General features: G+C 37.4%; 1 protein-coding gene across 2 annotated transcripts in view; it reads left to right on the top strand.

The window, feature by feature from the left end:
• FRYL (FRY like transcription coactivator) overlaps positions 1–21790 on the top strand; it is a 139462-nt gene that overhangs the window by 20804 nt on the left and 96868 nt on the right. Inside the window, exons 5-13 of one of the 2 annotated variants that reach the window (XM_080797034.1) lie at positions 5105–5184; positions 5629–5709; positions 8084–8252; positions 8540–8632; positions 13768–13866; positions 14890–14991; positions 17930–17974; positions 20910–21013; positions 21421–21529. In XM_080797034.1, the coding sequence (XP_080653160.1) occupies positions 5105–5184; positions 5629–5709; positions 8084–8252; positions 8540–8632; positions 13768–13866; positions 14890–14991; positions 17930–17974; positions 20910–21013; positions 21421–21529 (882 nt within the window). The remainder of the gene's footprint in view (positions 1–5104; positions 5185–5628; positions 5710–8083; positions 8253–8539; positions 8633–13767; positions 13867–14889; positions 14992–17929; positions 17975–20909; positions 21014–21420; positions 21530–21790) is intronic. The other variant, XM_080797035.1, reaches the window with a different exon arrangement.

Raw genomic sequence — 21790 nt, 5'->3', positions numbered from 1 at the left:
AAATTGCAGGTTGAAGTTAAGCTGTATTTCATATCTCTGGCCTAGACCACACTGAACATCCCTGCGAGGAAATCCATATTGTAAAACCACAGCACAGAACAGCAAATGGAGTATAAAAATTAAATCACATAAAATGCAGTGTTATGTTATTGCAAGGTCAGTGAGGTATCTGGGGCCCGGCCTGTATGATTAGCGCCATGAATTCTGGAATAGGTTCTAGAAGTCAGAATGCTTGATCCCGGTACAGCCTCTTCCCGACTGAAGTTTGTCATCCACTGGTGGTAGGTGTCTGCTCCGTTTTAACCATCAGTGGGTAGCCACAGGGCTGACCCAATGCGTGGGACAGCAGCCTTGATGATAGTAACTGTTTTTGTTACCTTCGGGCCTATTTATGGGCCCAGTTGAGGGAAGATCAGGCTGGGAGACGACATCTGCCTCCTTGCTTCTCGAATGGGCCCTAGTTTCCTGCCATTTTCCCTACCAGGCTTTCCCCTCGGTATCTCCATCCTTATGTTGTAGCCCCTTTGTGTGGCCTGCTTTCTCAGGAGATAAGAATTTTGGCCTAGTCCCTTTTAGAAAAAGATGGAAAAGGGGAGAGGATAAGAATCAATGTCCAAATGTATTATGCTCGGTTTTTCATTCTCTCAGGACCAGTGATTTTAGGGTTCCAGTCTGTTGTCTGTTTTATAGGTGGGAAAGTGGAAACTTGCTCAAGGTTATATAACTAGTAAAAAGAGAAGCTGTGGCTTGATTAAACTAAGCCAAAATCCACGGTCTTTCTACACTTCTATCATGGTAGCGAAGAAAAAGTTTTTATTTATAAAGATTTGATTATAGTTTATTTACAATAAATTTATCAGCTTGGTGTGTATAAAAGGAACACTTGGGGTATACTGTTCTGAGTTTCTTCTTAATATAAGAGAATAGTATTGTCCTAAAGAGGTATTCAGGGTACCAAGTAAAAGATTGTAATGCATCTACTTGATTGATCGGCTACTCTTCTGAAATTCCTATATCAACAAACATGATTGTTATAATTCTATAAGGAAGTGTCTGCCTATGAAAGATTGAAAAGCTTTTTTAAATTTTTTTTTTAAGATTTTATTTATTTGTCAGAAAGAGAGAGAGCACACAAGCAGGGAGAGAGGCAGGCAGAGGGAGAAGCAGGCTCTCCGAAGAGCAAGGAGCCCAGTGTGGGGTCATGAACCCTGGGGTCATGACCTGAGCTGAAAGCAGACGCTTAACCAACTGAGCCAACCAGGTGTCCCTGGAAAGGTTGTTTTGTTGTTGTTGTTGTTTATTTGTTTGTTTTTAAGATTTTGCTTATTTATTTGAGAAAGAGAAGGAGCCAGGGGGAGAGGGAGAAGGCAGGGAGCCTGATGTGGGGCTCGATCCTGGGATCCTGGGATCATGATCTCAGCCAAAAACAGTTGCTTAACCGACTGAGCCACCCAGGAGCACCTGAAACATTTTTTATAATTTATATAGTCAGTCATAAAATTCCTAGTTAAGTATTGCTAATTGCTAAAGAAATTCTGGCTTTAAAATTTCATCTTCCAATGTGGGACGAAGGTTAAGATTATTCTTGTAGAGTCTGAATTCTGTAGAATAAATTCAGTTTTGGTGCAATTTATTAACACGGGATTTTCAAATCTCAGCTTCTACAAACAGGTGAATAAACATCTTTCCTCTGTCGTCAGGCTACTACTTTTAAAGGTTCATTGAGAGCTAAGAAAGGTAGAGTTTGGGTTACAGCTGCTTCCTCACTTAACCCTCTTTGATTTTGCGATGGAGCACATTTTTTTCAAACTGGATTCCAGGTACAGGCCTTTAGGATGGTCCCAATTTCTAGGAAATCTGAGACAAACGCTCTCTCTGATCCTCTTCCGTCAACAACAAATTATCAATCTGCTTAGCCAAGATAAAGCTGTAGCCTTCCGTCCTGGAGTTAAAAGTTCACCATGAGCCTTTCCAGCCTCTCATAGCTGCATGCCTCCCTCTGCTTGGACAGCACTTTAAAAAAATAGTGCCCGTATTCTCATTGAGCTGAATAAATGGCAATGAATAGTTACTGACTGGATTTTCTTATATCTCTTGTCCCTCATTGCAGTGTAATCATGGTTACTGTTTCTAATGCCTCTCTCCTATTTACTAGGTTTGAACTAGCTCCCAATCATTATTTAGGACTAAATTCAGCTCCCTCCTGATAGACTCCTGATTTACCTTTGTAAAAAATAAATTATCCTGGAGTGACTGGGTGGCTCAGTGGGTTAAAGCCTCTGCCTTCGGCTCAGGTCATGATCTTAGGGTCCTGGGATCAAGCCCTACATTGGGCTTGCTGCTCCGCGGGGAGCCTGCTTCCTCCTTTCTCTCTCTGCCTGTCTCTCTGCCTACTTGTGATCTCTGTCTGTCAAATAAATAATAAAATCTTTAAAAAAAAATAAAATAAATTATCTTTATTTTAAATTAAAATGTCTCCTTTAACCCTCACGAAACATTCTCTGACCATCTCTGAATAATTAGTGTTCCCTGCTGTTCTTTACCCCAGGCTAGTTTGTGGCTTTCTTGATAAATTAAAATCTCTATTATGATTTTATCCTGTTGATGAATTTTTCTCTAATATATATAGTTAAAATTTTTTAAGGAAGTGTGGAATTTCTGTGTGTTTTGTTTTATTTTGTTTTAATTGGACTTCAGGGCCACAGAATGGGAGAAATCATGATCTTGGTTCAAGATACACTGTTGTCGTTGGTCTCTGTGTGGCTGCCTTTGTATTTGTTTACAATATAATGATTACCTGTGGGCCCCCAAATACCTATAGCTTAAGCCTAATAATATGAATCTCTTCTAGTTCACTCCCTGGCTACCCTCGTACCATTACATTGATCTTTACGTTAATTATTCTCTTTTAAAGATTTTTCATATATGTTTGAATAATAAGTTTTCCTTGCTTTGGATTTTCTTAAAGAACGTATCATACTATATGTTGTCCTCTGGGACTTACTTTTTCACTCAACATTATGTTGCTAGGATTAATCCATGAAGTGTGCAGCTATACACACTTTCTTAGGTTTTCTTAGGCCTATAATTGCTAGTGTAGTGGAGCTCCACCCTCTTAAGTTCATTCCTGGAGCCCTGCAAATTAAATTGACAACCATCACACGAACAGGAGGAAAAGTGTATTACCAACGCATATGGAGGTCTTCATGGGAAAGAAGTTGAAGACATAAAGAACGGTTAGACCCTAAAATTTAACAGAGAGCAACACATTATGAGTGACAAAACAAAGGAAAAGTGTCTGGGCTTCTAGAGGTGGTAAATTGGGGGAAAGAAAATATATGGGGGAACTCATGGACGGTAAGGGCTGTTTAGTAAGTTTGTGCAGTCCTATCTCATTGTCAGCTTTCTGTTTCTGATGATAATGGTTGTTTTCTTGGTATGGGAAAGAGGAGGGGAGACTGCTTTTAGGCAGAAAGGGGGAGGCTGGAGAGCTTTTCCTGCCCCTGGAAAGTGCAGTTGCCTTCAGCTCAAAATGATTCTCATGCCAAAGTGCCATATTTTGTGGTGGCATACTTTGATCAGCTTCACTAGCTTGTGGGCTGTGTAAAAAATGGATTTGAACTTAACACCAGCAATGTCTGTAAAACCTCATTTATTTATGTTATCTCTACTATTTGGTATTGTCAGACTTTTCCCCACTGAGTGGGTGTAAAATGATACCTTATGTATGTTCATTCTCCTTATTACTAATTAAATCAAGCATCTCTTCATACTTATTAGGAATAAGCCCACCCAAGGACAAAAACAGAAAATTATAAAGCCTAGCTAAAAACCTTTAAAGAAGTGAAGAGATACTCCATGAGAATGTAGAAGAATACAGTTAGCCCCAAATTGATCTGTGGATTGACTGCAACTCCAATAAAAATCCTGACAGTTTTTCTGTAACTTTGAAGGGTTACTCTAAGTTGAATATGGAGGAACAGTGGGCGAAAAATGGCTAAGCTCTCTCTGAAGAAAAATAAGGGGGACTTTTAGTACCAGACATCAGAACTTATTCATAAAGTCTAATAATGAAGACTATGATTTTAGTACCAACATATAAAAACTGATAGAACAGTGAGTTCAAAAACAGACCCACACATGTATAGAACTTGAATATATATCAGTGGTGACTTGTGTAATCTTTGATCTATTAGTTCCTCCTTTTGGACTCTTTCACGTGGAATTATACAAGTATTTAACATTAAATGTACAGGATGTTTATTGTATAACATTATGTATATTGATTATTGAAAATCGGAATGAAATGTTCAGCAATAGAAAGCTTATTAAATAAATTATAATACACTGAGTAGTATATGGCCATTGAGAAGAAAGGAGGAACTCTAAGTACTGACATGGAAAGATGCATCATTTTGTTAAGAAACCTAAGGTTTGTATGTATGGGTGTGTATAGGAAAGAATCTGAAAGGATATACACCAAGCTGTTAGTAGTGATTACAAAAGGGGGATGAGGCAGGGATTTTACTTCCTGGTTTAAATATTTTGGTTTGTTTCATGTATTAGGAAGTAGCATATAACTTTTAAAGAACCAAGCAAAACAAAGATATTTAAATGACAAATTTCTAATACGAATAAGGCCACAAATAGTTTTAAATTGTTGAGAAAGTTGGTGTCGTTTTGGCTGCTGTTTATGATAGAAAATCAGACTAATGGAATGTGTGGCTGGCTCAGCTAGAGGTTGCCTTTCTGTACATGTTGCAGAGAGGTACGTGTGGGTGTCTTCGTAATTTCTGGGCAGTGATAATTATAGTCACATCAGCAATCATGCCTCCTTGTTCCCCTTTATGGGCTGTAATTCAAGGAATTTTGATTATGAAGCTAACATTCTTAAATTTAGAGCTTATTAAATTAGATGGGTAACTGAATTCTCAGGGAAAATAATAACATCCTTAGAAAAAGGGAAGATTGACTAATTAGTAATAGATCCTATCGTAGAAATGAAAACTGGTGATTGATTTAATTAGTTGGAATGTGGAGAACACTCCGAAAAGATTTGTAACCCACTTAGCTCTTGCCGACTTGACAATTTGTTTTGTTCCAGATCCCTGTTCATCCTGTACCCGATCCCTTAGTTCACGAAGTTCTAAACTTAGCCTTCAAGCACTTTAAACATAAGGAAGGGTAAGTAAAATGCTAGCTTGGGTCGATGCTTTTCTCTGCAGGCCACGTTTGGATCATGTAAGTGTGATTCGAACTCTCATGATCATTTGTTTTTAGAGTTCAAAGCATTTTCCTTCCCTTCCTTCCTTCCTTCTTTTTTGAATCCACACCAAATGCTTACAAGAAAGGTGTTTTGTTTTGTTTTTAGGCTGTGTCCCCCTAGGAAAGGTATTATTTAAAAAATTCTTAAAACTGTTGATTGGATTTATAAGAAGTCGAAGGTTGAATTTCATGACAAAGTAAAATCCAGATAGAAGAAAATTCATGTGGTTTTTATTATCCTATCGATGAATGTTTAGAGAGGGGAAAAAAATACTGTATAACACCCTGACGAGAGCTTTTCAAATTTATTAGGGAGAGTTTATAGAAAAATTTGATAATACATTTGTTCTCTTGTTGTTGTAGATATTCAGGAACCAACACTGGGAATGTGCATATTATCGCCGATTTATATGCAGAGGTGACAGGGGTTCTTGCCCAATCAAAGTAAGTGTTATAAACCACTGATTTCAGTTTGTGTTTTAGAATGCTTCCTTACTTGGGGCACCTAGGGGTGGCTCAGTCGGTTAAGCATCTGCCTTCGGCTCAGGTCATGATCCCGGAGTCCAGGGATCGAGTCCACATCGGGCTCCCACCTCTGCAGGGAGTCTGCTTCTCCCTCTGACCTTCTCCCCTCTCGTGTTCTCTCTCTCTCAAATAAATAAATAAAATCTTTAAAAAAAAAAAAAAAGGAATGCTTCCTTACTAGTATAATAGATACAGTTTTAGATCTATTTTTTTTTGTAGTTATTTTGTAAAGATGTTTATTTATTTATTTGACAGACAGAGATCACAAGTAGGCAGAGAGGCAGGCAGAGAGGGGGAAGCAGGCTCCCCACCGAGCAGGGAGCCTGATGTGGGACTTGATCCCAGGACCCCAGGATCATGACCTGAGCCGAAGGCAGGTGCTTAAACATCTGAGCCACCCAGGCACCCAATAATGACTTTTAATGCTTTCTATTGAGTACTTCCATTTCTGAGTGCAGTGTCTTCCTCCTAATTAATCGTATTTGTTTTAGCACCAAATAGTGTTTTGGATAGATAGAAGAGATACCAAGAAAGAAAAAGGAGATAGTAGATTCCTCCGTAAAGGTGTTGTTCATTAGGAGTTATACTCGTTGAACTGCCTTGAACCATCATTACAGTAAACAGTAAAAAAGTTTGTCTTTTGGGGCGCCTGGGTGGCTCGGTGGGTTAAAGCCTCTGCCTTAGGCTCAGGTCATGATCCCAGGGTCCTGGGATCGAGCCCTGCATCGGGCTCTCTGCTCAGCAGGGAACCTGCTTCCCTCTCTCTCTGCCTGCCTCTCTGCCTGCTTGTGATCTCTGTCTGTCAAATAAATAAATAAAATCTTAAAAAAAAAAAAGTTTGTCTTTAGTATCTCGTGGTTGCTCTGAAGACTATGGAATTTGAATTTCCTTTGTTGCTACTGGGAAATTTGTGAGGTAAAAAGTTATCAATGAAGATTTTCTTGGATGTCATTTAAAGAGTCTTTGGTCCTGAAATCATCAGATGAAAACCTTTCTGAATTCTAAGAAGCCAAGTCCACTTCTTGTTAATGTTTGGTTCCTCTGATTTTAGTGACTAATAATTGTTATGAGAAATTTAATAAAAAAGAAAAACCCTTGGATTCTAGTGTTATTGCAGTGGGAAGGGTTTTATCTACTTTGTATTTTCTTTATGAGATGCAAAAGAATACGTTCATGAAAAATGGTATTGTTTTCCCCAAGACTCAAATGGAGGTGGATAAGTAGTGTTTTCTATCATGTATCCATATTTCATTAATATGCACAATTTTTTTCCCCTATGTAGTCAGTGATGATTAGAAAATATGCCTCATTTATTATTTTTACTTTCAGGAACTGGTTTCCCCAAGTAACATTAATAGTAAAATCTTCAGTTCTTTCATATTCTGCAGAGGGGGAAATTAAGTATTATTGGTTATTAAATTGTTATGTATCTCTTTGTAGTGTAAGCAGAGAAAAAACTGGGTCACCTCAACAGTTGTGGTCATTTGAATCCAGGATGGTGCTTATATTTTAAAGCATTTCGATTCTTTTACTTACTCACTTTGTTATGAGACCATGTCCTCCCAGTCCTTGTCTTCAGTTTTTCTGCAGTGTAAGGAGAAATTAATTTTAAGTGATGGTGGTCTAAAATTGTTTGGTTCATGTCTTTGAACAAATTTGTGTAGTCCCTAATCTGTTCTCCGTATACCTCAAATTACAGATTTTATAAAAAGGAACCTTAAACATTAAAGATACTCTCTGATTGATAGGGGGATGTTTTATGGGTGGATTATTTGATTTTATTTCTATTATGATTATTATTTAACGGTAATGGAGCTGTACTGATGCTATGATAGGAATAAAGAAATCTTTTTTTTTTTTAGATTTTATTTATTTATTTGACAGACAGAGATCACAAGTAGGCAGAGAGGCAGGCAGAGACAGAGAGGAAGGGAAGCAGGCTCCCTGCTGAGCAGAGAGCCCGATGTGGGGCTCAATCCCAGGACCCTGGGATCATGACCTGAGCCGAAGGCAGAGGCTTTAACCCACTGAGCCACCCAGTTGCCCCGAAATCTTATTTTATCTACTTACGGAACATTTAATTTTACAATAAATGAACAGCAGTTTTGGAATGACAAATAACTGTGTTTTTCTCTATGCTTTTCTGGTAATTTTGAGGAAGGCCAAGAAAAGAGATGATGTCTAGGTATAATATCTTTAGATTCCCATGTTGAATATCGTGTTTTAAATTCATATCCTATTATATATTTGTGTTTTAAATTCATATCCTATTATATATTTGTGTATATTATAGGTTTCAGGCTGTGAGGAAGAAGTTTGTGACAGAGTTGAAAGAGCTACGGCAAAAGGAGCAGAGTCCACACGTGGTACAAAGCATCATCAGCTTAATAATGGGAATGAAATTTTTTCGAGTAAAAATGTATCCTGTAGAAGATTTTGAAGCGTCCTTTCAGTTCATGCAGGTGATAAACGTCTTCCACTGCAGGGATTAGAATTAGCCTCATAGTGGTTATTCTTGCTCTTTAGGACTTTTTAAAAGAAACAAAATGTATAGAAATGAATGACATTGTTATTAATTCCTAACCACAAGTGTTAAATTGGTCACGAGTGCGAATTAACTTGTTTTATTTGAGCGTGTTTTGACCTTAACTTTTTGGTAAAATGACAGTACTTAGAAAATTATCATGATCCTAACAATTTTTAATCTTCCTCTTTTGTGAACCTAATATATACCTCTTTTCCCCTCAAGGAATGTGCTCAGTATTTCTTAGAAGTGAAAGATAAGGATATAAAACATGCACTTGCTGGTTTATTTGTGGAGATTCTTATCCCTGTAGCTGCTGTAAGTATGTTTTAATTTTTATATTATCTGTTAAAAAGTACCTTTTCACTGAAGAAGTTGCCACATGAAATATTCTTACTTTCTGGTAATTTCGTAGACTAATTAGTGGAAACTTGGGATGTAATGTGGATACGGGGAGAGTAGTTATTCGCCAAATGCCAGTAGAGCACTGATTCGTCTTTTAATTGAAAGAATGGGCCCAGGCCCTTAAGATTCAGAGACTGTTAGGAGGGCAGAGTATCTGCAACCTAGCCTCTAGGTTATGCCTCTCTGTCATGGCTGCCTGAAGTAGCTCAATGCATTTACTCATGGCTTTGCTTCTAAAATGTGGCGGCCACTTTAATAGCCTCTGAAGTTACTCCATATTCAAAGTACTGTAACGTGTACCTTGGAATTTACAGGACTGTCTCAATTTTAAATGTTCTGTTCTGTAATTGCGGTTGACATTCATCATACTTGTTGAACTATATATTCTAAATTATTTAGAAGATAGGGTCATTATAAATATGATTGCATTAACATCTAGGGAAGCAGATATAAAAGCCTTTCTTGGTGTAAAAGGAGTGTGTTATTTGAAAATAATTTTTGCAGTGACTAGTAACAGCATGCTATAAATAGGATTAAGGGATTTTATAATGCTTAGATGCCAGGTTTTTTATTTCCCATGGGTTTTATTTTTTCCTCTAACCCAACTTAGTTGTTCTGTATATGTTATACGCTACTCACTTTCAGTATACTACATATGCTGTGTAAATATTCTTCTCATGTATATTATTATTTCATTTTTAAACTTGAGGTCAAATTGACATACAATAACTATGCATACTTAGAGTATATGATTTGACATCTGTATGCACCAGTGAAACCATCACCACAATCAAGATAATGTACATATTTGGAGCTTGGGTGGCTCAGTCGGTAAAGGCTCTCACCCTTGATTTCGACTCAGGTCATGACCTCAGCGTTCTGAGATTGAGCCCCGTGTTGGGCCCTGTACTGGGTATGGAGCCTGCTTAAGACTCTCTCTCTCCCTCTCCCTCTGCAACACCTCCCCAAAGATAATGTACATATCTATCACACCCTAAAAGTTTCCTTATTTTTTTTTTAATTACCCCCTTCCACTCACCCCACCTTGGTGAGTGCAACTATCGATGTTCTATCACTCTACATTAGTTTTGGTTTTCCAAGAATTTTATATCAATGGAATTTTACAGAACAAAGCTTTTTACTCTGCATAATTTGAGTTCCAGCTGTGTTGTGGAATATATCAGTGGGTTTTCCTTTTTTGAGTAGTATTTCATTTATATAGCTATGCCGTGATTTGGTTTTGTGTTCACCTGTTTTTGGACATTGGGTTGTTTCCAGTATTTGGCTGTTACAGATAAAGCTGCTGTGAACATTTATGCACAACTCTGTGTATGGGAAAAAAAATTTTTTTTTATTTCTTTTGGGGGAAATGTCTAGGAGTGGAATTGGTGGTCCGAATGGTAGGTGTATGTTTGGTTATTAAAGAAATCGTCAAACCATGTTCCAAAATTGTTACACATTTTGCATTCCAAGAAACTGTGTGTGAGTTCTAGTTCCTCCACATCCTCATCACCCCTCGTTTTAGTCAGTTGTTTTAGTTTTAGCCATTGTAGTGATGCACAAGCAGAAAGCCCAAATCAGGGCTCCATCCCACAACTCACAAGATCATGACCTGACCTGAAACCAAGAGTTAGAGGCTTTTTTATTTTTTTTAATTTTTTTATTCGACAGAGAGCGAGGGATCACAAGTAGGCAGAGAGGCAGGCAGAGAGAGATGGGGAAGCAGGCTCCCTGCTGAGCAGAGAGCCTGATTCGGGGCTCGATCCCAGGACCCGGAGATCATGACCTGAGCTGAAGACAGAGGCTTAACCCTCTGAGCCACCCAGGTGCCCCCAAGAGTTGGAGGCTTAACCAGCTGTGCCACCCAGGCATCCTAATACATTTTTAAAATATGTTTTAGGTGCAGATATTTTATCAGATATATGCTCTGTGAATATTTTCTCCTAGTCCATGATTTAGCTTTTCGTTCTCTTAACTCTCTTTGAAGGGAAGTTTTGATGAAGTCTGATCTATCATTTTGTTCTTTCATTAATTGTGCTTTTTGTATCATAGCTAGGGAGTCTTTGCCTAACCCAAGGTTGCAAAGGTTTTCTCCTGTATTTCATTTTTAGGGCTTAATTTTAAGTCAGGGTTCATTTTGAGTTAATTTTGTGTATGGTTGAGGTATGACCTGGTTTTGTTTTAAGTTTTTGTTTTTTTACGTATGCTATCCATTTTTTCCATCACCATCTGACCTTTTGTTGACAAGACAATTCTTTCTTTTTTTTTTTTTTTTTTTAAGATTTTATTTATTTATTTGTCAGAGAGAGAGAGAGAGAGAGAGAGCGAGCACAGGCAGACAGAGTGACAGAGGGAGAAGCAGGCTCCCTGCGGAGCAAGGAACCCGATGTGGGACTCGATCCCAGGACGCCGGGACCATGACCTGAGCCGAAGGCAGCTGCTTAACCAACTGAGCCACCCAGGCGTCCCAAGACAATTCTTTCTAAGTAGCTTAGTTTTTTGTTCAAAAAATGAGTTGGCTGAGGGGCACCTAGGTGGTGGCTCAGTCGGTTAAGCATCTGCCTTTGGCTCAGGTCGTGATCTCAGGGTCCTGGGATCAAGCCCCACATCAGGCTCCCTCAGGAGGAAGTCTTCTTCTTTGTCTCTCTCCCTCTGCCCCTCCCCACTGCTCATTTTCTCTCTCTCTCTCAAATAAATAAAATCTTAACAAAAAATCAATTGGCTGTATATGTGTGGGTCTATATATCTGATTCTCTCATGTTCCATAATGGTTCTCTAAATGATAGGTTTATTTTATAAAAAAGAAAACAGACTAACTGGAGTGGGAGGCTATCTGACTCAAACTACCTGCAAAGCAATAATTCTTGACTTTTGTTCATACCCATTAAAAAAAACTTCAAATATTTAATTATAAGGAAATAGTTTCTGTAAGTAAGAATTTCAAGAAAGGTGTAAAAAATCGTGCCAGTCACTGTCATAAATATTTGAAATTCTTCACTTTCTGTACAATTCCATGCCCACCTTTTTTAAGCATGCTCTAGATAGGACCTGAATGCCACAAATCAATTCATAGGAATATATAGATCACAAGCCATTTAATTCAATATTATAAAATGAAAGTCTAAACTACAGTTTAACTCTCAACATGAAAATAAATTTCTCCACTTTTAAAATCTTCAACTAAAATAAAGCCTGAGTAAATGGAAAGTTACTAACTTCCATTTCTAGCCAAGATGATATAATTTATAAAATCCTTTCTAAAACCATCAGTTTTAGTCTATTATCATTAGTACATGTGCTCAATTTGTTTTTCTAGAAGTAATTTGAATTACTGCCTATCCAATCCCAGATTGTCATTGGTTTTGCCAGTTGCCTGAGATTAGGGTTTTTTTTTTCTTCAGGTAATTAAAAGGAGCAGGTTGGAGGAAGAAGGACCCTTGACTATGGTCCATTAATACTGTGTTGCCTGATTCTTCTTTTTTTGCCATGTTTGCTTTGTTTGCTAAGGCAGCCCTAACAAAATACCCCAAACTAGATGCTTAAACAACAATTATTGACTCCACAGTCACGGTGGCCAGGTGTCCGAGACCAACGTGTTGGCAGGTTGATCCCCCCTGACGGCTAAGAAGGAATCTCTTTCAAGCCTCTCACCTAGTTTCTGATGTCTTTGACCTTCCCTGGCTTACACAACCATCACCTGAGCTCTGCCTTCATTTTCACATGGCATTCTCCTACGCACATCTTTGTCCAAATTATTATTATTATTATTATTTTTAAGGACAGCTGTCATGTTGGATTAGGGTCCCCCAACCCCAAAAGGACTTCATCCTAACTTACCTAATTACATCTGCAATTTCCAAATAAGGTCACACATTATGAGGTATGCAGAGTTAGGACTTCAGTATCCAAATTTGGATTGTGGCAGAGGTGACCGTTCAATCCATAGTGCCCACTCTGCACATAGAGCTCCTTCTGTCTGGAACCTTTTTGCCTCTTTAATAACTTTCCTACCTCCTTTGCCTGGTTGGACCCCACTTATTCATGACGTGTATGGAGTGCTTTCTTCGGATCAGAGCCTCTTCTGTGCAAAGGGAATGCAGGAATGATCAAGGGAGGACAGACTCCTTGCTCTTAGCTCCTTTTAGTGCAGACTACAGGTAGTCATCTAGTAGGTACAATATCTAGTGTGTAGATGGTGATCAGTACTATGGAGAAATGTAAAATAGGGTGGGGGAGAAGAATTCCTGAAGGAGTAAAGAAGTTGAAATTTTAGATAAAGTGATTAGGTGAGACCTCCACCTGGAAAGAGGTGATAGTGCGGTAACTGTTGGAAGAGCTTCTTGGGCATTAGAAACCAGTGCACACGCCCGGAAGCAAGACCATGCGTGGTATGTCCTAGGAACAGCAAGAAACTAGCTGATGTGGCCAGATCCCAGGGCGGGAGGGCAGGGTAGTGGAGGACAAGGCCAGAGGTTACACAGGGAACTATTGCACTCTTTTCAGGCAAGAGGAGCTGGATTCAGCAGAGATGGTGTTTCCTTGGGGAGGTTTTCTCTAGGGGCCCCTTATGCGAGGCAGAGCACTGAGAATTTCTCTCCTGCAGCCGTCTGTTTGCTTTAGCGCATGCGCACTTGTCTGCTCTCGTTCCCCAGTTCTCAGGGCAGGGACCGGGCTTATCTTCTTTTCTGAACAGTGGTCGTTAGGCAGTTCACTGGACTTCAGTGAGATAGTCGTGAATTATTATTATTTTTTTTAAGATTTTCTTTATTTATTTGACAGACAGAGATCACAAGTAGGCAGAGAGGCAGGCAGAGAAAGGAGGAAGCAGGCTCCCTGCGGAGCAGGGAGACTGACTTGGGGATCGATCCCAGAACCCCGAGATCATGACCTGAGCCGAAGGAAGAGGCCCAACCCACTGAGCCACCCAGGCCCCCCGATAGTCGTGAATTATTCACCGATTTCGAACCTTACAGAAGTTTCTTGTAATTCTTGGATCATTTAACTTAATGTTTGTAACCATTTTCTTTTTCTATTATCTCTTGACTTAGGCTGTTAAAAATGAAGTGAATGTTCCCTGTTTGAAAAATTTCGTGGAGATGCTCTATCAGACTACTTTTGAACTGAGCTCCAGAAAGAAGCACTCATTGGTATTGAAAAGCACTTCAACCCTTTCCATATTTCATTAGGAGTTAGAGTAATTGATTTATGAATTCAGGAGAGATTTAAGAGAATTATAAAAGCTAAAATTATAAAATATCCAAAATACAGCATAAGGGCAAGTTTTTATATATTTTTCCTGCTCTTATTAAGACTTTCTAGTCCTAATTGGACTAGCTCTACATTTGATAGGTGATTCAGACTTCATTCTAGGTATTGGCCTGTCTTGACAGCTGGTTTAAATTATGTATTATACTATGTGGAAGGTTGACTATACTGTTGAACCATAAATTCCCTTGTTTTACATTATAATAAGTTGCACTCAGAAGTATTAGATTATTTAGGAATCGTTGTCTGTCTAATGACATCATTCCTATTCAGAGATTTAAGATTTATCCCCCCCTCCCCTGCCGCCCTGCTTAACCACCCACTTCAATTAATGTTAAAGGAGTTTCTGTAAATTTTTATGCAGCTCGGAGAAAGTGTGGAGAATTAGACAAATACTTGACCACTTACGGTAGAGATCTAATAATGAATAAATAGTGATTTTTCCAGGCATTGAACTAAGTGCTTTGCATTCTTTGTTTTACTTTAAGCCTCACAACCCTGTAGGAGACACGTAATTATTATTCTGAGCTCTGCATGTTAGGAAAGCGAGCCTTGGAGCACATCATGTATCTGCCCTGAAGTCACACACCTGGCAAATAGCTCAGATTTTAGTGCCAGTCTGTCCTTGATCCCAGGGGATCACTAACCCCTGTACTGCTTGAAGGAGTGATGGGTCTGTGGAAAAATAAAAGCATGAGAGGAGATAGATTAAGGAGTTGTTCTAATAGAAAATTTGCCCTTTATCATGTTTTTGTTAGATTACTCTGTGAGATCGTACCTCTTACGACAAATGGGAATCCTGCCTAAAAGAACGTACTTCTCTTTGTTGATGAGAATAAATATAATTAACAGATCCAGTGCTTTTTCCTGAAAAATGTTAATCCCCCTTTCCCTGTCTCCTACAGGCTCTATATCCACTAATTACCTGCCTTTTATGTGTCAGTCAGAAACAGTTTTTTTTAAATAACTGGCATATTTTCCTACAGAACTGTTTGTCACATTTAAAGGTAAGACATAGTCACGTTTCTGACCTGTAAATATTCTGACTATAGTATATTCACTTATGTATATATATATATATACATACATGTATATATATATACACACACAGAACAATATGTAATAAAATGTTCCTTGTTACTGGTACATTTGAATAGTAATACTTTACCATATTGCTTTTCTTATAATCATTCTTTCTGTGGGGAATCATGTATTGACATGAATAAACTTGTGATTGAAAATTTAGTTTGACTTAACACAAAATTGTACATTTTTAACAGCTGTTGTTTATATTATCTTAGATCTAGCAATATTTGTTAATAAATACATACCTTTAGAATTGCAGAGTATTAATCTTACAGAACCTTCCAGATACTTATTTTGTATTTCATTTTGAAAAAATTAAGTAATGTTGTCCCCAGTCTGAAAAGGAAACAAGCCTTGATATTAAATGTCACTAAAAGCACATTTAATGTAAGTATGCCCAGCCGAATCGAAAAGCCTGGTATTGGATCCACATGGGTATGAAAGCTCCTTAAATGATTCTGCCTTGAACCAAGAGATGGTTGTTACTAACACTATTTGGCATATCCATGTCTGGTCTCTCACTGTTGTCAACAAAACTGTGCAATAGTAGGATCTTTATCTTCCCAGGGTACTCTGCTAGCAGGATCTAATGGGATTTTCCTTTCTTCTGTGGATAGGAGCTCAGTTCGTTTCTGCATAAAACATGGCACTCTTCCTCACCTGAATGTCATGGAAATGCTTGATATGAACACTGTTTTGATGCATGGATAGATATGTTTGAGTATTTGGTTACATGTTATAGAAACATGATAGACATGACATTTCATTTCCTGTTACTCCTCTAAGTTAGGGATAATATCAAAAACTTTTATACTTTGAAGACAATGAAAGCAAGCACAGATAGATTAAATGACTTTTCTCTGACCCTATAGGTCATTGGGGTATTTGAGAAATAGGTCTGGCTCTTCTTTCCCACTTTGAGAATGGTCCACGGAACCACATTATCCTATACATACTTTCCATGACATTTTATATCATTTTCAAAAGTGCCTTGCATTTTCAAAAATACCACTTAAAGAGGTATACAGAAAAATATCAGTCTTTGAAAAAGTTTTGGTTATTTTTCTCCTAGCTACACATCAGTATTACTCTTACTTGGATGAGAATTGATATGCTCTCTTTGCTTCCTATATGAAGATTCTCAGGACCAGATCAAGCTTATTAAACTTTTTATGTCCTGCAACCAGAAAATAGGTTTTATTTAATTAATTGCATTAAACTGTTTTCTGTCCTCATTTTGAAAAATTCGTACAGATATAGATACTGAAAGGGAATTGATCATTTTCTGGGTGGTATGATTTTTCCATACTTGTAATTAAATATTGTAAGACATGCATTTAAGTGTTTGCTGAAAGGTTGCTTTGTTTCATGACAATTCATACTTTTCTGTTGCTTGTTGGAATTTTTTTATATATATACGTTTCCACCTAACATATTTGCAATTCTTTCGCAGTACCTTAACTTTTATTTTTTGTCTTAAGGCTTTCATTTAAAATGCTGTTTTCTTTGAACCCTTACCTCCTGTTAAATATTTCTGGCATATTGTCCATTTTCATTAATGGCAATGTCCATCTGCCAGGCTAAAGGAGATAAGAGCCACCTTAGCATGAATATTTGGAATATAGTTGTCTTGGCCATTAACCCTTAACTTACATTAAGGCTCTATTCAGCAGAAATTTTCTGAATCGGCTCCTGTTTATTAGGTTTTAGAGACTGTGGCTACACTGCAGTTGAGGTAAGACATTGAGTATGCAGGGAAAAAAACCTACACTAGGTAACTGGTACAACAGATATGATTTATTTGTTTTATATATAGGAAAAACTGGTTCAAGATAAAGGCCTACAGTGATTTTGTTTTGAGATTCAAGTAACCTCCTGATTTAAAAAAAAAAAATCTATAACAGTTTTTCATTTATTAGACTTATGACTTCTTAAATCTTGTTTTTATTAATATTTACCATATGCTAGATGCTCTAAATATAGTATCTCTTAATTCTTACTATAACTGAGGCTGTAAGAAGATAAGTAACCCATGCCAAAAAGTGGTAGAAATAGGATCTGCATCTAGATCCATTCAGTTCCATAACTTTTGCCTTTTTGAGGTCCACCTTTTAATGGTTTCTAAGGAATTTTGCTATACTGAATATTTTCAGAAAATATTTGACTATAATTCTAGGATAGTAAAAAGCATTATTCTCTAGAGCATTAAGAATAAATAGGAGACATTTTCAAAACACTTCACTATTGTCCACTTTTTTTTTTGAATGACCCTTCTAGTTTTTGAAGTTGGTGACCATGAGAAATGGGTGTTAGTCCTGTTGGCCCATAACTGCCATGAGAAAGCATCCATTGATATTCACAGAAAATGCTAAATCTCTTATTTGTGTCCTAAACAGAATTTAGTACTTTCCTGTTTCCCTATCTTTATATCTGTTAAGGTCACCGTGTGAAAAATGATGGCCAAGTTTCTGAAGAATAATTGGAGAGGGATTGGGGGGGGGGACTGATAAGAGTAGATTTCCTATAGAAATAATTGAAGATTTTTTTTCTACAGTGCATGCTTATTTTCCTTTAAAAATTTACCCTTGCTCAGACTCAAAAGCAGTGGTCTGAGGAACCTTTAAGATAGTTAACAATTTAACCATTTTCTCTTAGTTCGAGTACTGTAGATGTATCCTACAGATGTATTGTAGGATTTTTTTTCCCCCCTTAGTGTTTCTGGCCACTGTCTTGGAACTTTCAGATTTCTTCTAAATAGAGACCTTGGTGAAGAGCTGTCTTGTTTTGTGCTTATTTTCATCTAACATGCATGTGCCGCATCTCATGTTTACGTTTGCTGTCTCACATTGCTTTATTTAGATGCCATCTAACAACAGTATCAGAAAACAAATAGAAACACTCCAGGTGAGTTGTGTTGACGGTACAAAGTAAACTACTGCTTTATCTCCTTTAAGTGTGGCTTTTTTTTCTCCCCCTGACCCATTGTTGCATTGCATGTCTGATGTATTTATTCCAACCTGCTTCTCTTCCTGTCAAAGACTAGCTCCCAGCAGGGACACTCTCCAGGGTTCATATTAACGTGGCCCCAAGAAGATGAGCTTACAGGCTGGAAGGGATATGAATGTGGATTCTTAACCCACATCCTTGATTTTAAAATAGTCTGTTTAATTTATTGTCTAACATTAATTACATTGTTATAAATGAAACTTTAAGAATGTAAGTGAAATTAAGGTGATAGTGGCTTAGATTGTGACTATCATTTTTGATGCATGACTTTTCAAAACTTTCATCCTATTGGTTTGGGTTTTAAGCAAAATATTTTGGTTTTGGTTCCCAGTAGAAAAAAAAGGGAAACATTAAAAATGATTGCTGCCAAACATATTGGACATATCAGAACTTTATTGGATTTTAATTTATGTAACAATCTGATTGTTCATTTTATACCAAAAATTGTGACTAGGGAATTATATATATACATCTATCTTTGTTTAAGGCTCAGATCAATTTAGGATGTTTTTATTATTCAGGCATGTATAGCAGCCTTTTAGTGACTGAATAAGTATCATTGCTTGATCATTTTTCATCTGGTTTTGGCTTTGTTCAGTATAGAGTAACTCTGCTCTGTAAACATAGTAGTCCATCTTAGAAAGTTTGAAAATCAAGTGGTTTTCATTCCGGATACCTCAACTTTTAACATGAGATAACCCAAATACTTTATTAGCCATTCATATAAGAACATTTTTTATATGGAATTGGACTTAAATATTTTTAATATATTTTGAAAATAGCATTTAATAATGTGAAAATACTACTTGGAGTATACATATTTTGATATCTTGGATTTAAATGATAGATAAGAAAGTACTATAAAAAACTTGGTTGTAACTAGTAACAATGGATATATTCTTTGATACTTCATATGTTACTTTAGTTACATTAGTAACAAATTAGTAACTACTAGGGAATGTATTTGAAATTTGGACTCATTATGGATTTAGCAGTGGCAGGAGATTGATGTTGAGACACGGACCAGCAGAATAATTGATACTCCATTTTTTTTTTTTTTTTTTCCTTCAGCAGTGGGAAGGGGCATAGGGAGAGAGAGAATCCTTAGCAGGCTCCACACCCAGAGTGAAGCCCTACCTGGGGCTTGATCTCAGGACCCCAAGGTCATAACCTGAGCTGAAATCAAAAATCGTTCCCTTAACCGACTAAGCCACCCAGGCATCCCAGTATTCCCTTCTTAATTATATCAATTCTTCATACAGATGTGTAAAATTATATTTTCTAGTGGCTGTTTTTCTCTTGATCCTGAGTTGTTATTGTTTTGTTTTGCTTTTCATATGTAGTTGTCCGTTTTTCTGTATATTAAGAAAATGTAAAATAGAGTGGCTAAATTACTTAGTATTTTAAAACTACCTTTTATTCCTTGCTATATATAAAATAATTGTTTAACAATAAGAAGTCCCCAAACCTGGAGCACCCGGGTGGCTCAATCCGTTAAACTTCTGCCTTCAGCTCAGGTCATGATCTCAGGGTTCTGGCATTGAGCCCCACATCAGGCTCCCTGCTCAGCGAGGAGCCTGCTTCTCCCTCTGCCCCTCCCCCTGCTTGTGCTTTCTCTCTCTCTCTCTCTGAAATAGAGAAATAAAAATTAAAAAAAAAAATCTCCCAAACAAAATTAAATGAATGCTAATTTATAGCAATCAGTGCATCCTAGAACCAATCAACATGCATAAAGAAATGCTCCAGGGGCACCTGGGTGGCTCAGTCAGTTAAGCATCTAACTCTTGATTTTGGCTTGGGTCATGATCTTGGGGTCATGTGATCAAGCCCTGTGTCTGGCTCTGTGCCAGGCATGGAACCTGCTTAGAGATTCTCTCTCTCTCCATCTCCCCCTGCCCACCACCCTCCCCCCAGAATGCTCCTGATGAAAATGACCATTAGCTACATTTTGAAAATTCACAATTAAATCTCATTACATGACTCTGGTCATTTGAGAACTTAACTTTCTAGAAGAAGTAGTATGAAGAAAAAGTTTACAGATCAAATTGTGATTGAAATGGAATAATTTTCTCATTCTAAATGATAATTTAAGTCATTTCTCATTCTAAACAAAATGTAAAGGTACAACAACTAACATATATTGAGCATTTAACATGTGCCAGGCAGTGTTCCAAGTGCTTCTCACATAATAACTTCCTTAATCTTTGAGGTAGGTACTATTTTGTCTCCATTTGAGAGGTGACAAAATCACTTGTGGCACCAAGTGATCAAACAGTGCCCCTAGATGGACTCTGGCCGGTGTCATTCCTGATTTCAGAGTCCATATGCTTTTCGCCCTCTATTCTGTTCTTCCTTATAAGGATAATCACCTTATAATAAAAAATAAAAAGATAATAGTTCTCATTTTTTCATAAATGCAAGTATCTATAATAACTTTTGGTGTTCTGAATTTTAACTACGTATGGGCTCCAAAGATGAGTAATCCTTCCATCATGATGTCAATACTGTGTGAACCATTTATTATCAAGTAAGTTGATGGGTGTATAATTTACAAGTTCTTTAAAGTGTTAATGTAATATTCATATAATACTAATATTTTATTATTTTGTTTGAGCATTTAAGGAATGGCTCAGGATTTCCTTATTTATGGTTACCTTTCAATTTTCTGTACTTACCATATACCGGATGTATATTTACATATCTAAGCCTGCTTTAGATTGAAAGACAGAAAGAAGTAGGGCAATGGCTTTTAGTTCTTGATAGATTGTATTGGGTCAGAAATGATTACAAGTGGTTTAATAAGTTTATTTTTTTCTCTTTTGTTTTTAAACAGAATAAAGATCCTAAAATGTCTCGCGTTGCACTGGAATCTTTGTATAGATTATTGTGGGTTTATGTAATTAGAATAAAATGTGAAAGCAACACTGTAACTCAAAGGTAAGTGCCTTTGTATTAAAGTATATATTTAGGGGTGCTTGGGTGGCTCAGTCGTTAAAAGGCTGGCTTCGGCTCAGGTCGTGATCCCTGGGTCTTGGGATCGAGCCCTGCATCAGGCTCACTGCTCAGTGCGGAGCCTGCTTCTCCCTCTCCCGCTCCCCCTGCTTGAGTTCCCTCTCTTGCTCTCTCTCTCTGTCAAACAAATAAATAAAATCTTTAAAAAAATAAAAAGTATATATTTAAAAAAATCTTTGTTAAAAACCATCACACTGATGGAACTTTAGTGAGCCTTGCAAAGACCTTAAGAAGGAATATGAATTCTCCTGACATCTTACGAAGAATAGGAAGAAAGTTGTTAATGTCATTATGTCTTTATGACTCAGTCTTGTCTTTTTTTTTTCCTGTAGTCGTCTTATGAGCATAGTGTCAGCACTTTTTCCAAAAGGTTCACGTAGTGTGGTTCCTCGTGATACACCTCTCAATATATTTGTGAAGATTATTCAGTTCATTGCTCAGGTGAGTGCTGTACCCGATAATACACATAGACCTGCAACTTATGCATAATTTATTATAGTAATTTGGAGTTTTAAAATTTGTTGCCCATCTAAAAGCATGATAACAAAACACTTACTAATAGTGAGTAGTGAAAAATAAGAGTGTGCTAATAATTTTTTTGTGACAAAGTCAGTTTATGTCTTTGATCTGCACCCCTGCAGAAGGTAGTGAGACCCACAGGCAGAATAAGCAAGTAATTTAGGAAGGGTCCAGGAGGTCTCT

The sequence above is a fragment of the Martes martes genome, assembly GCF_963455335.1.
Source record: "Martes martes genome assembly, chromosome: 2".
Classification (NCBI taxonomy): Eukaryota; Metazoa; Chordata; class Mammalia; order Carnivora; family Mustelidae; genus Martes; species Martes martes.
This window is presented reverse-complemented; position numbering and strand designations above follow the sequence as displayed.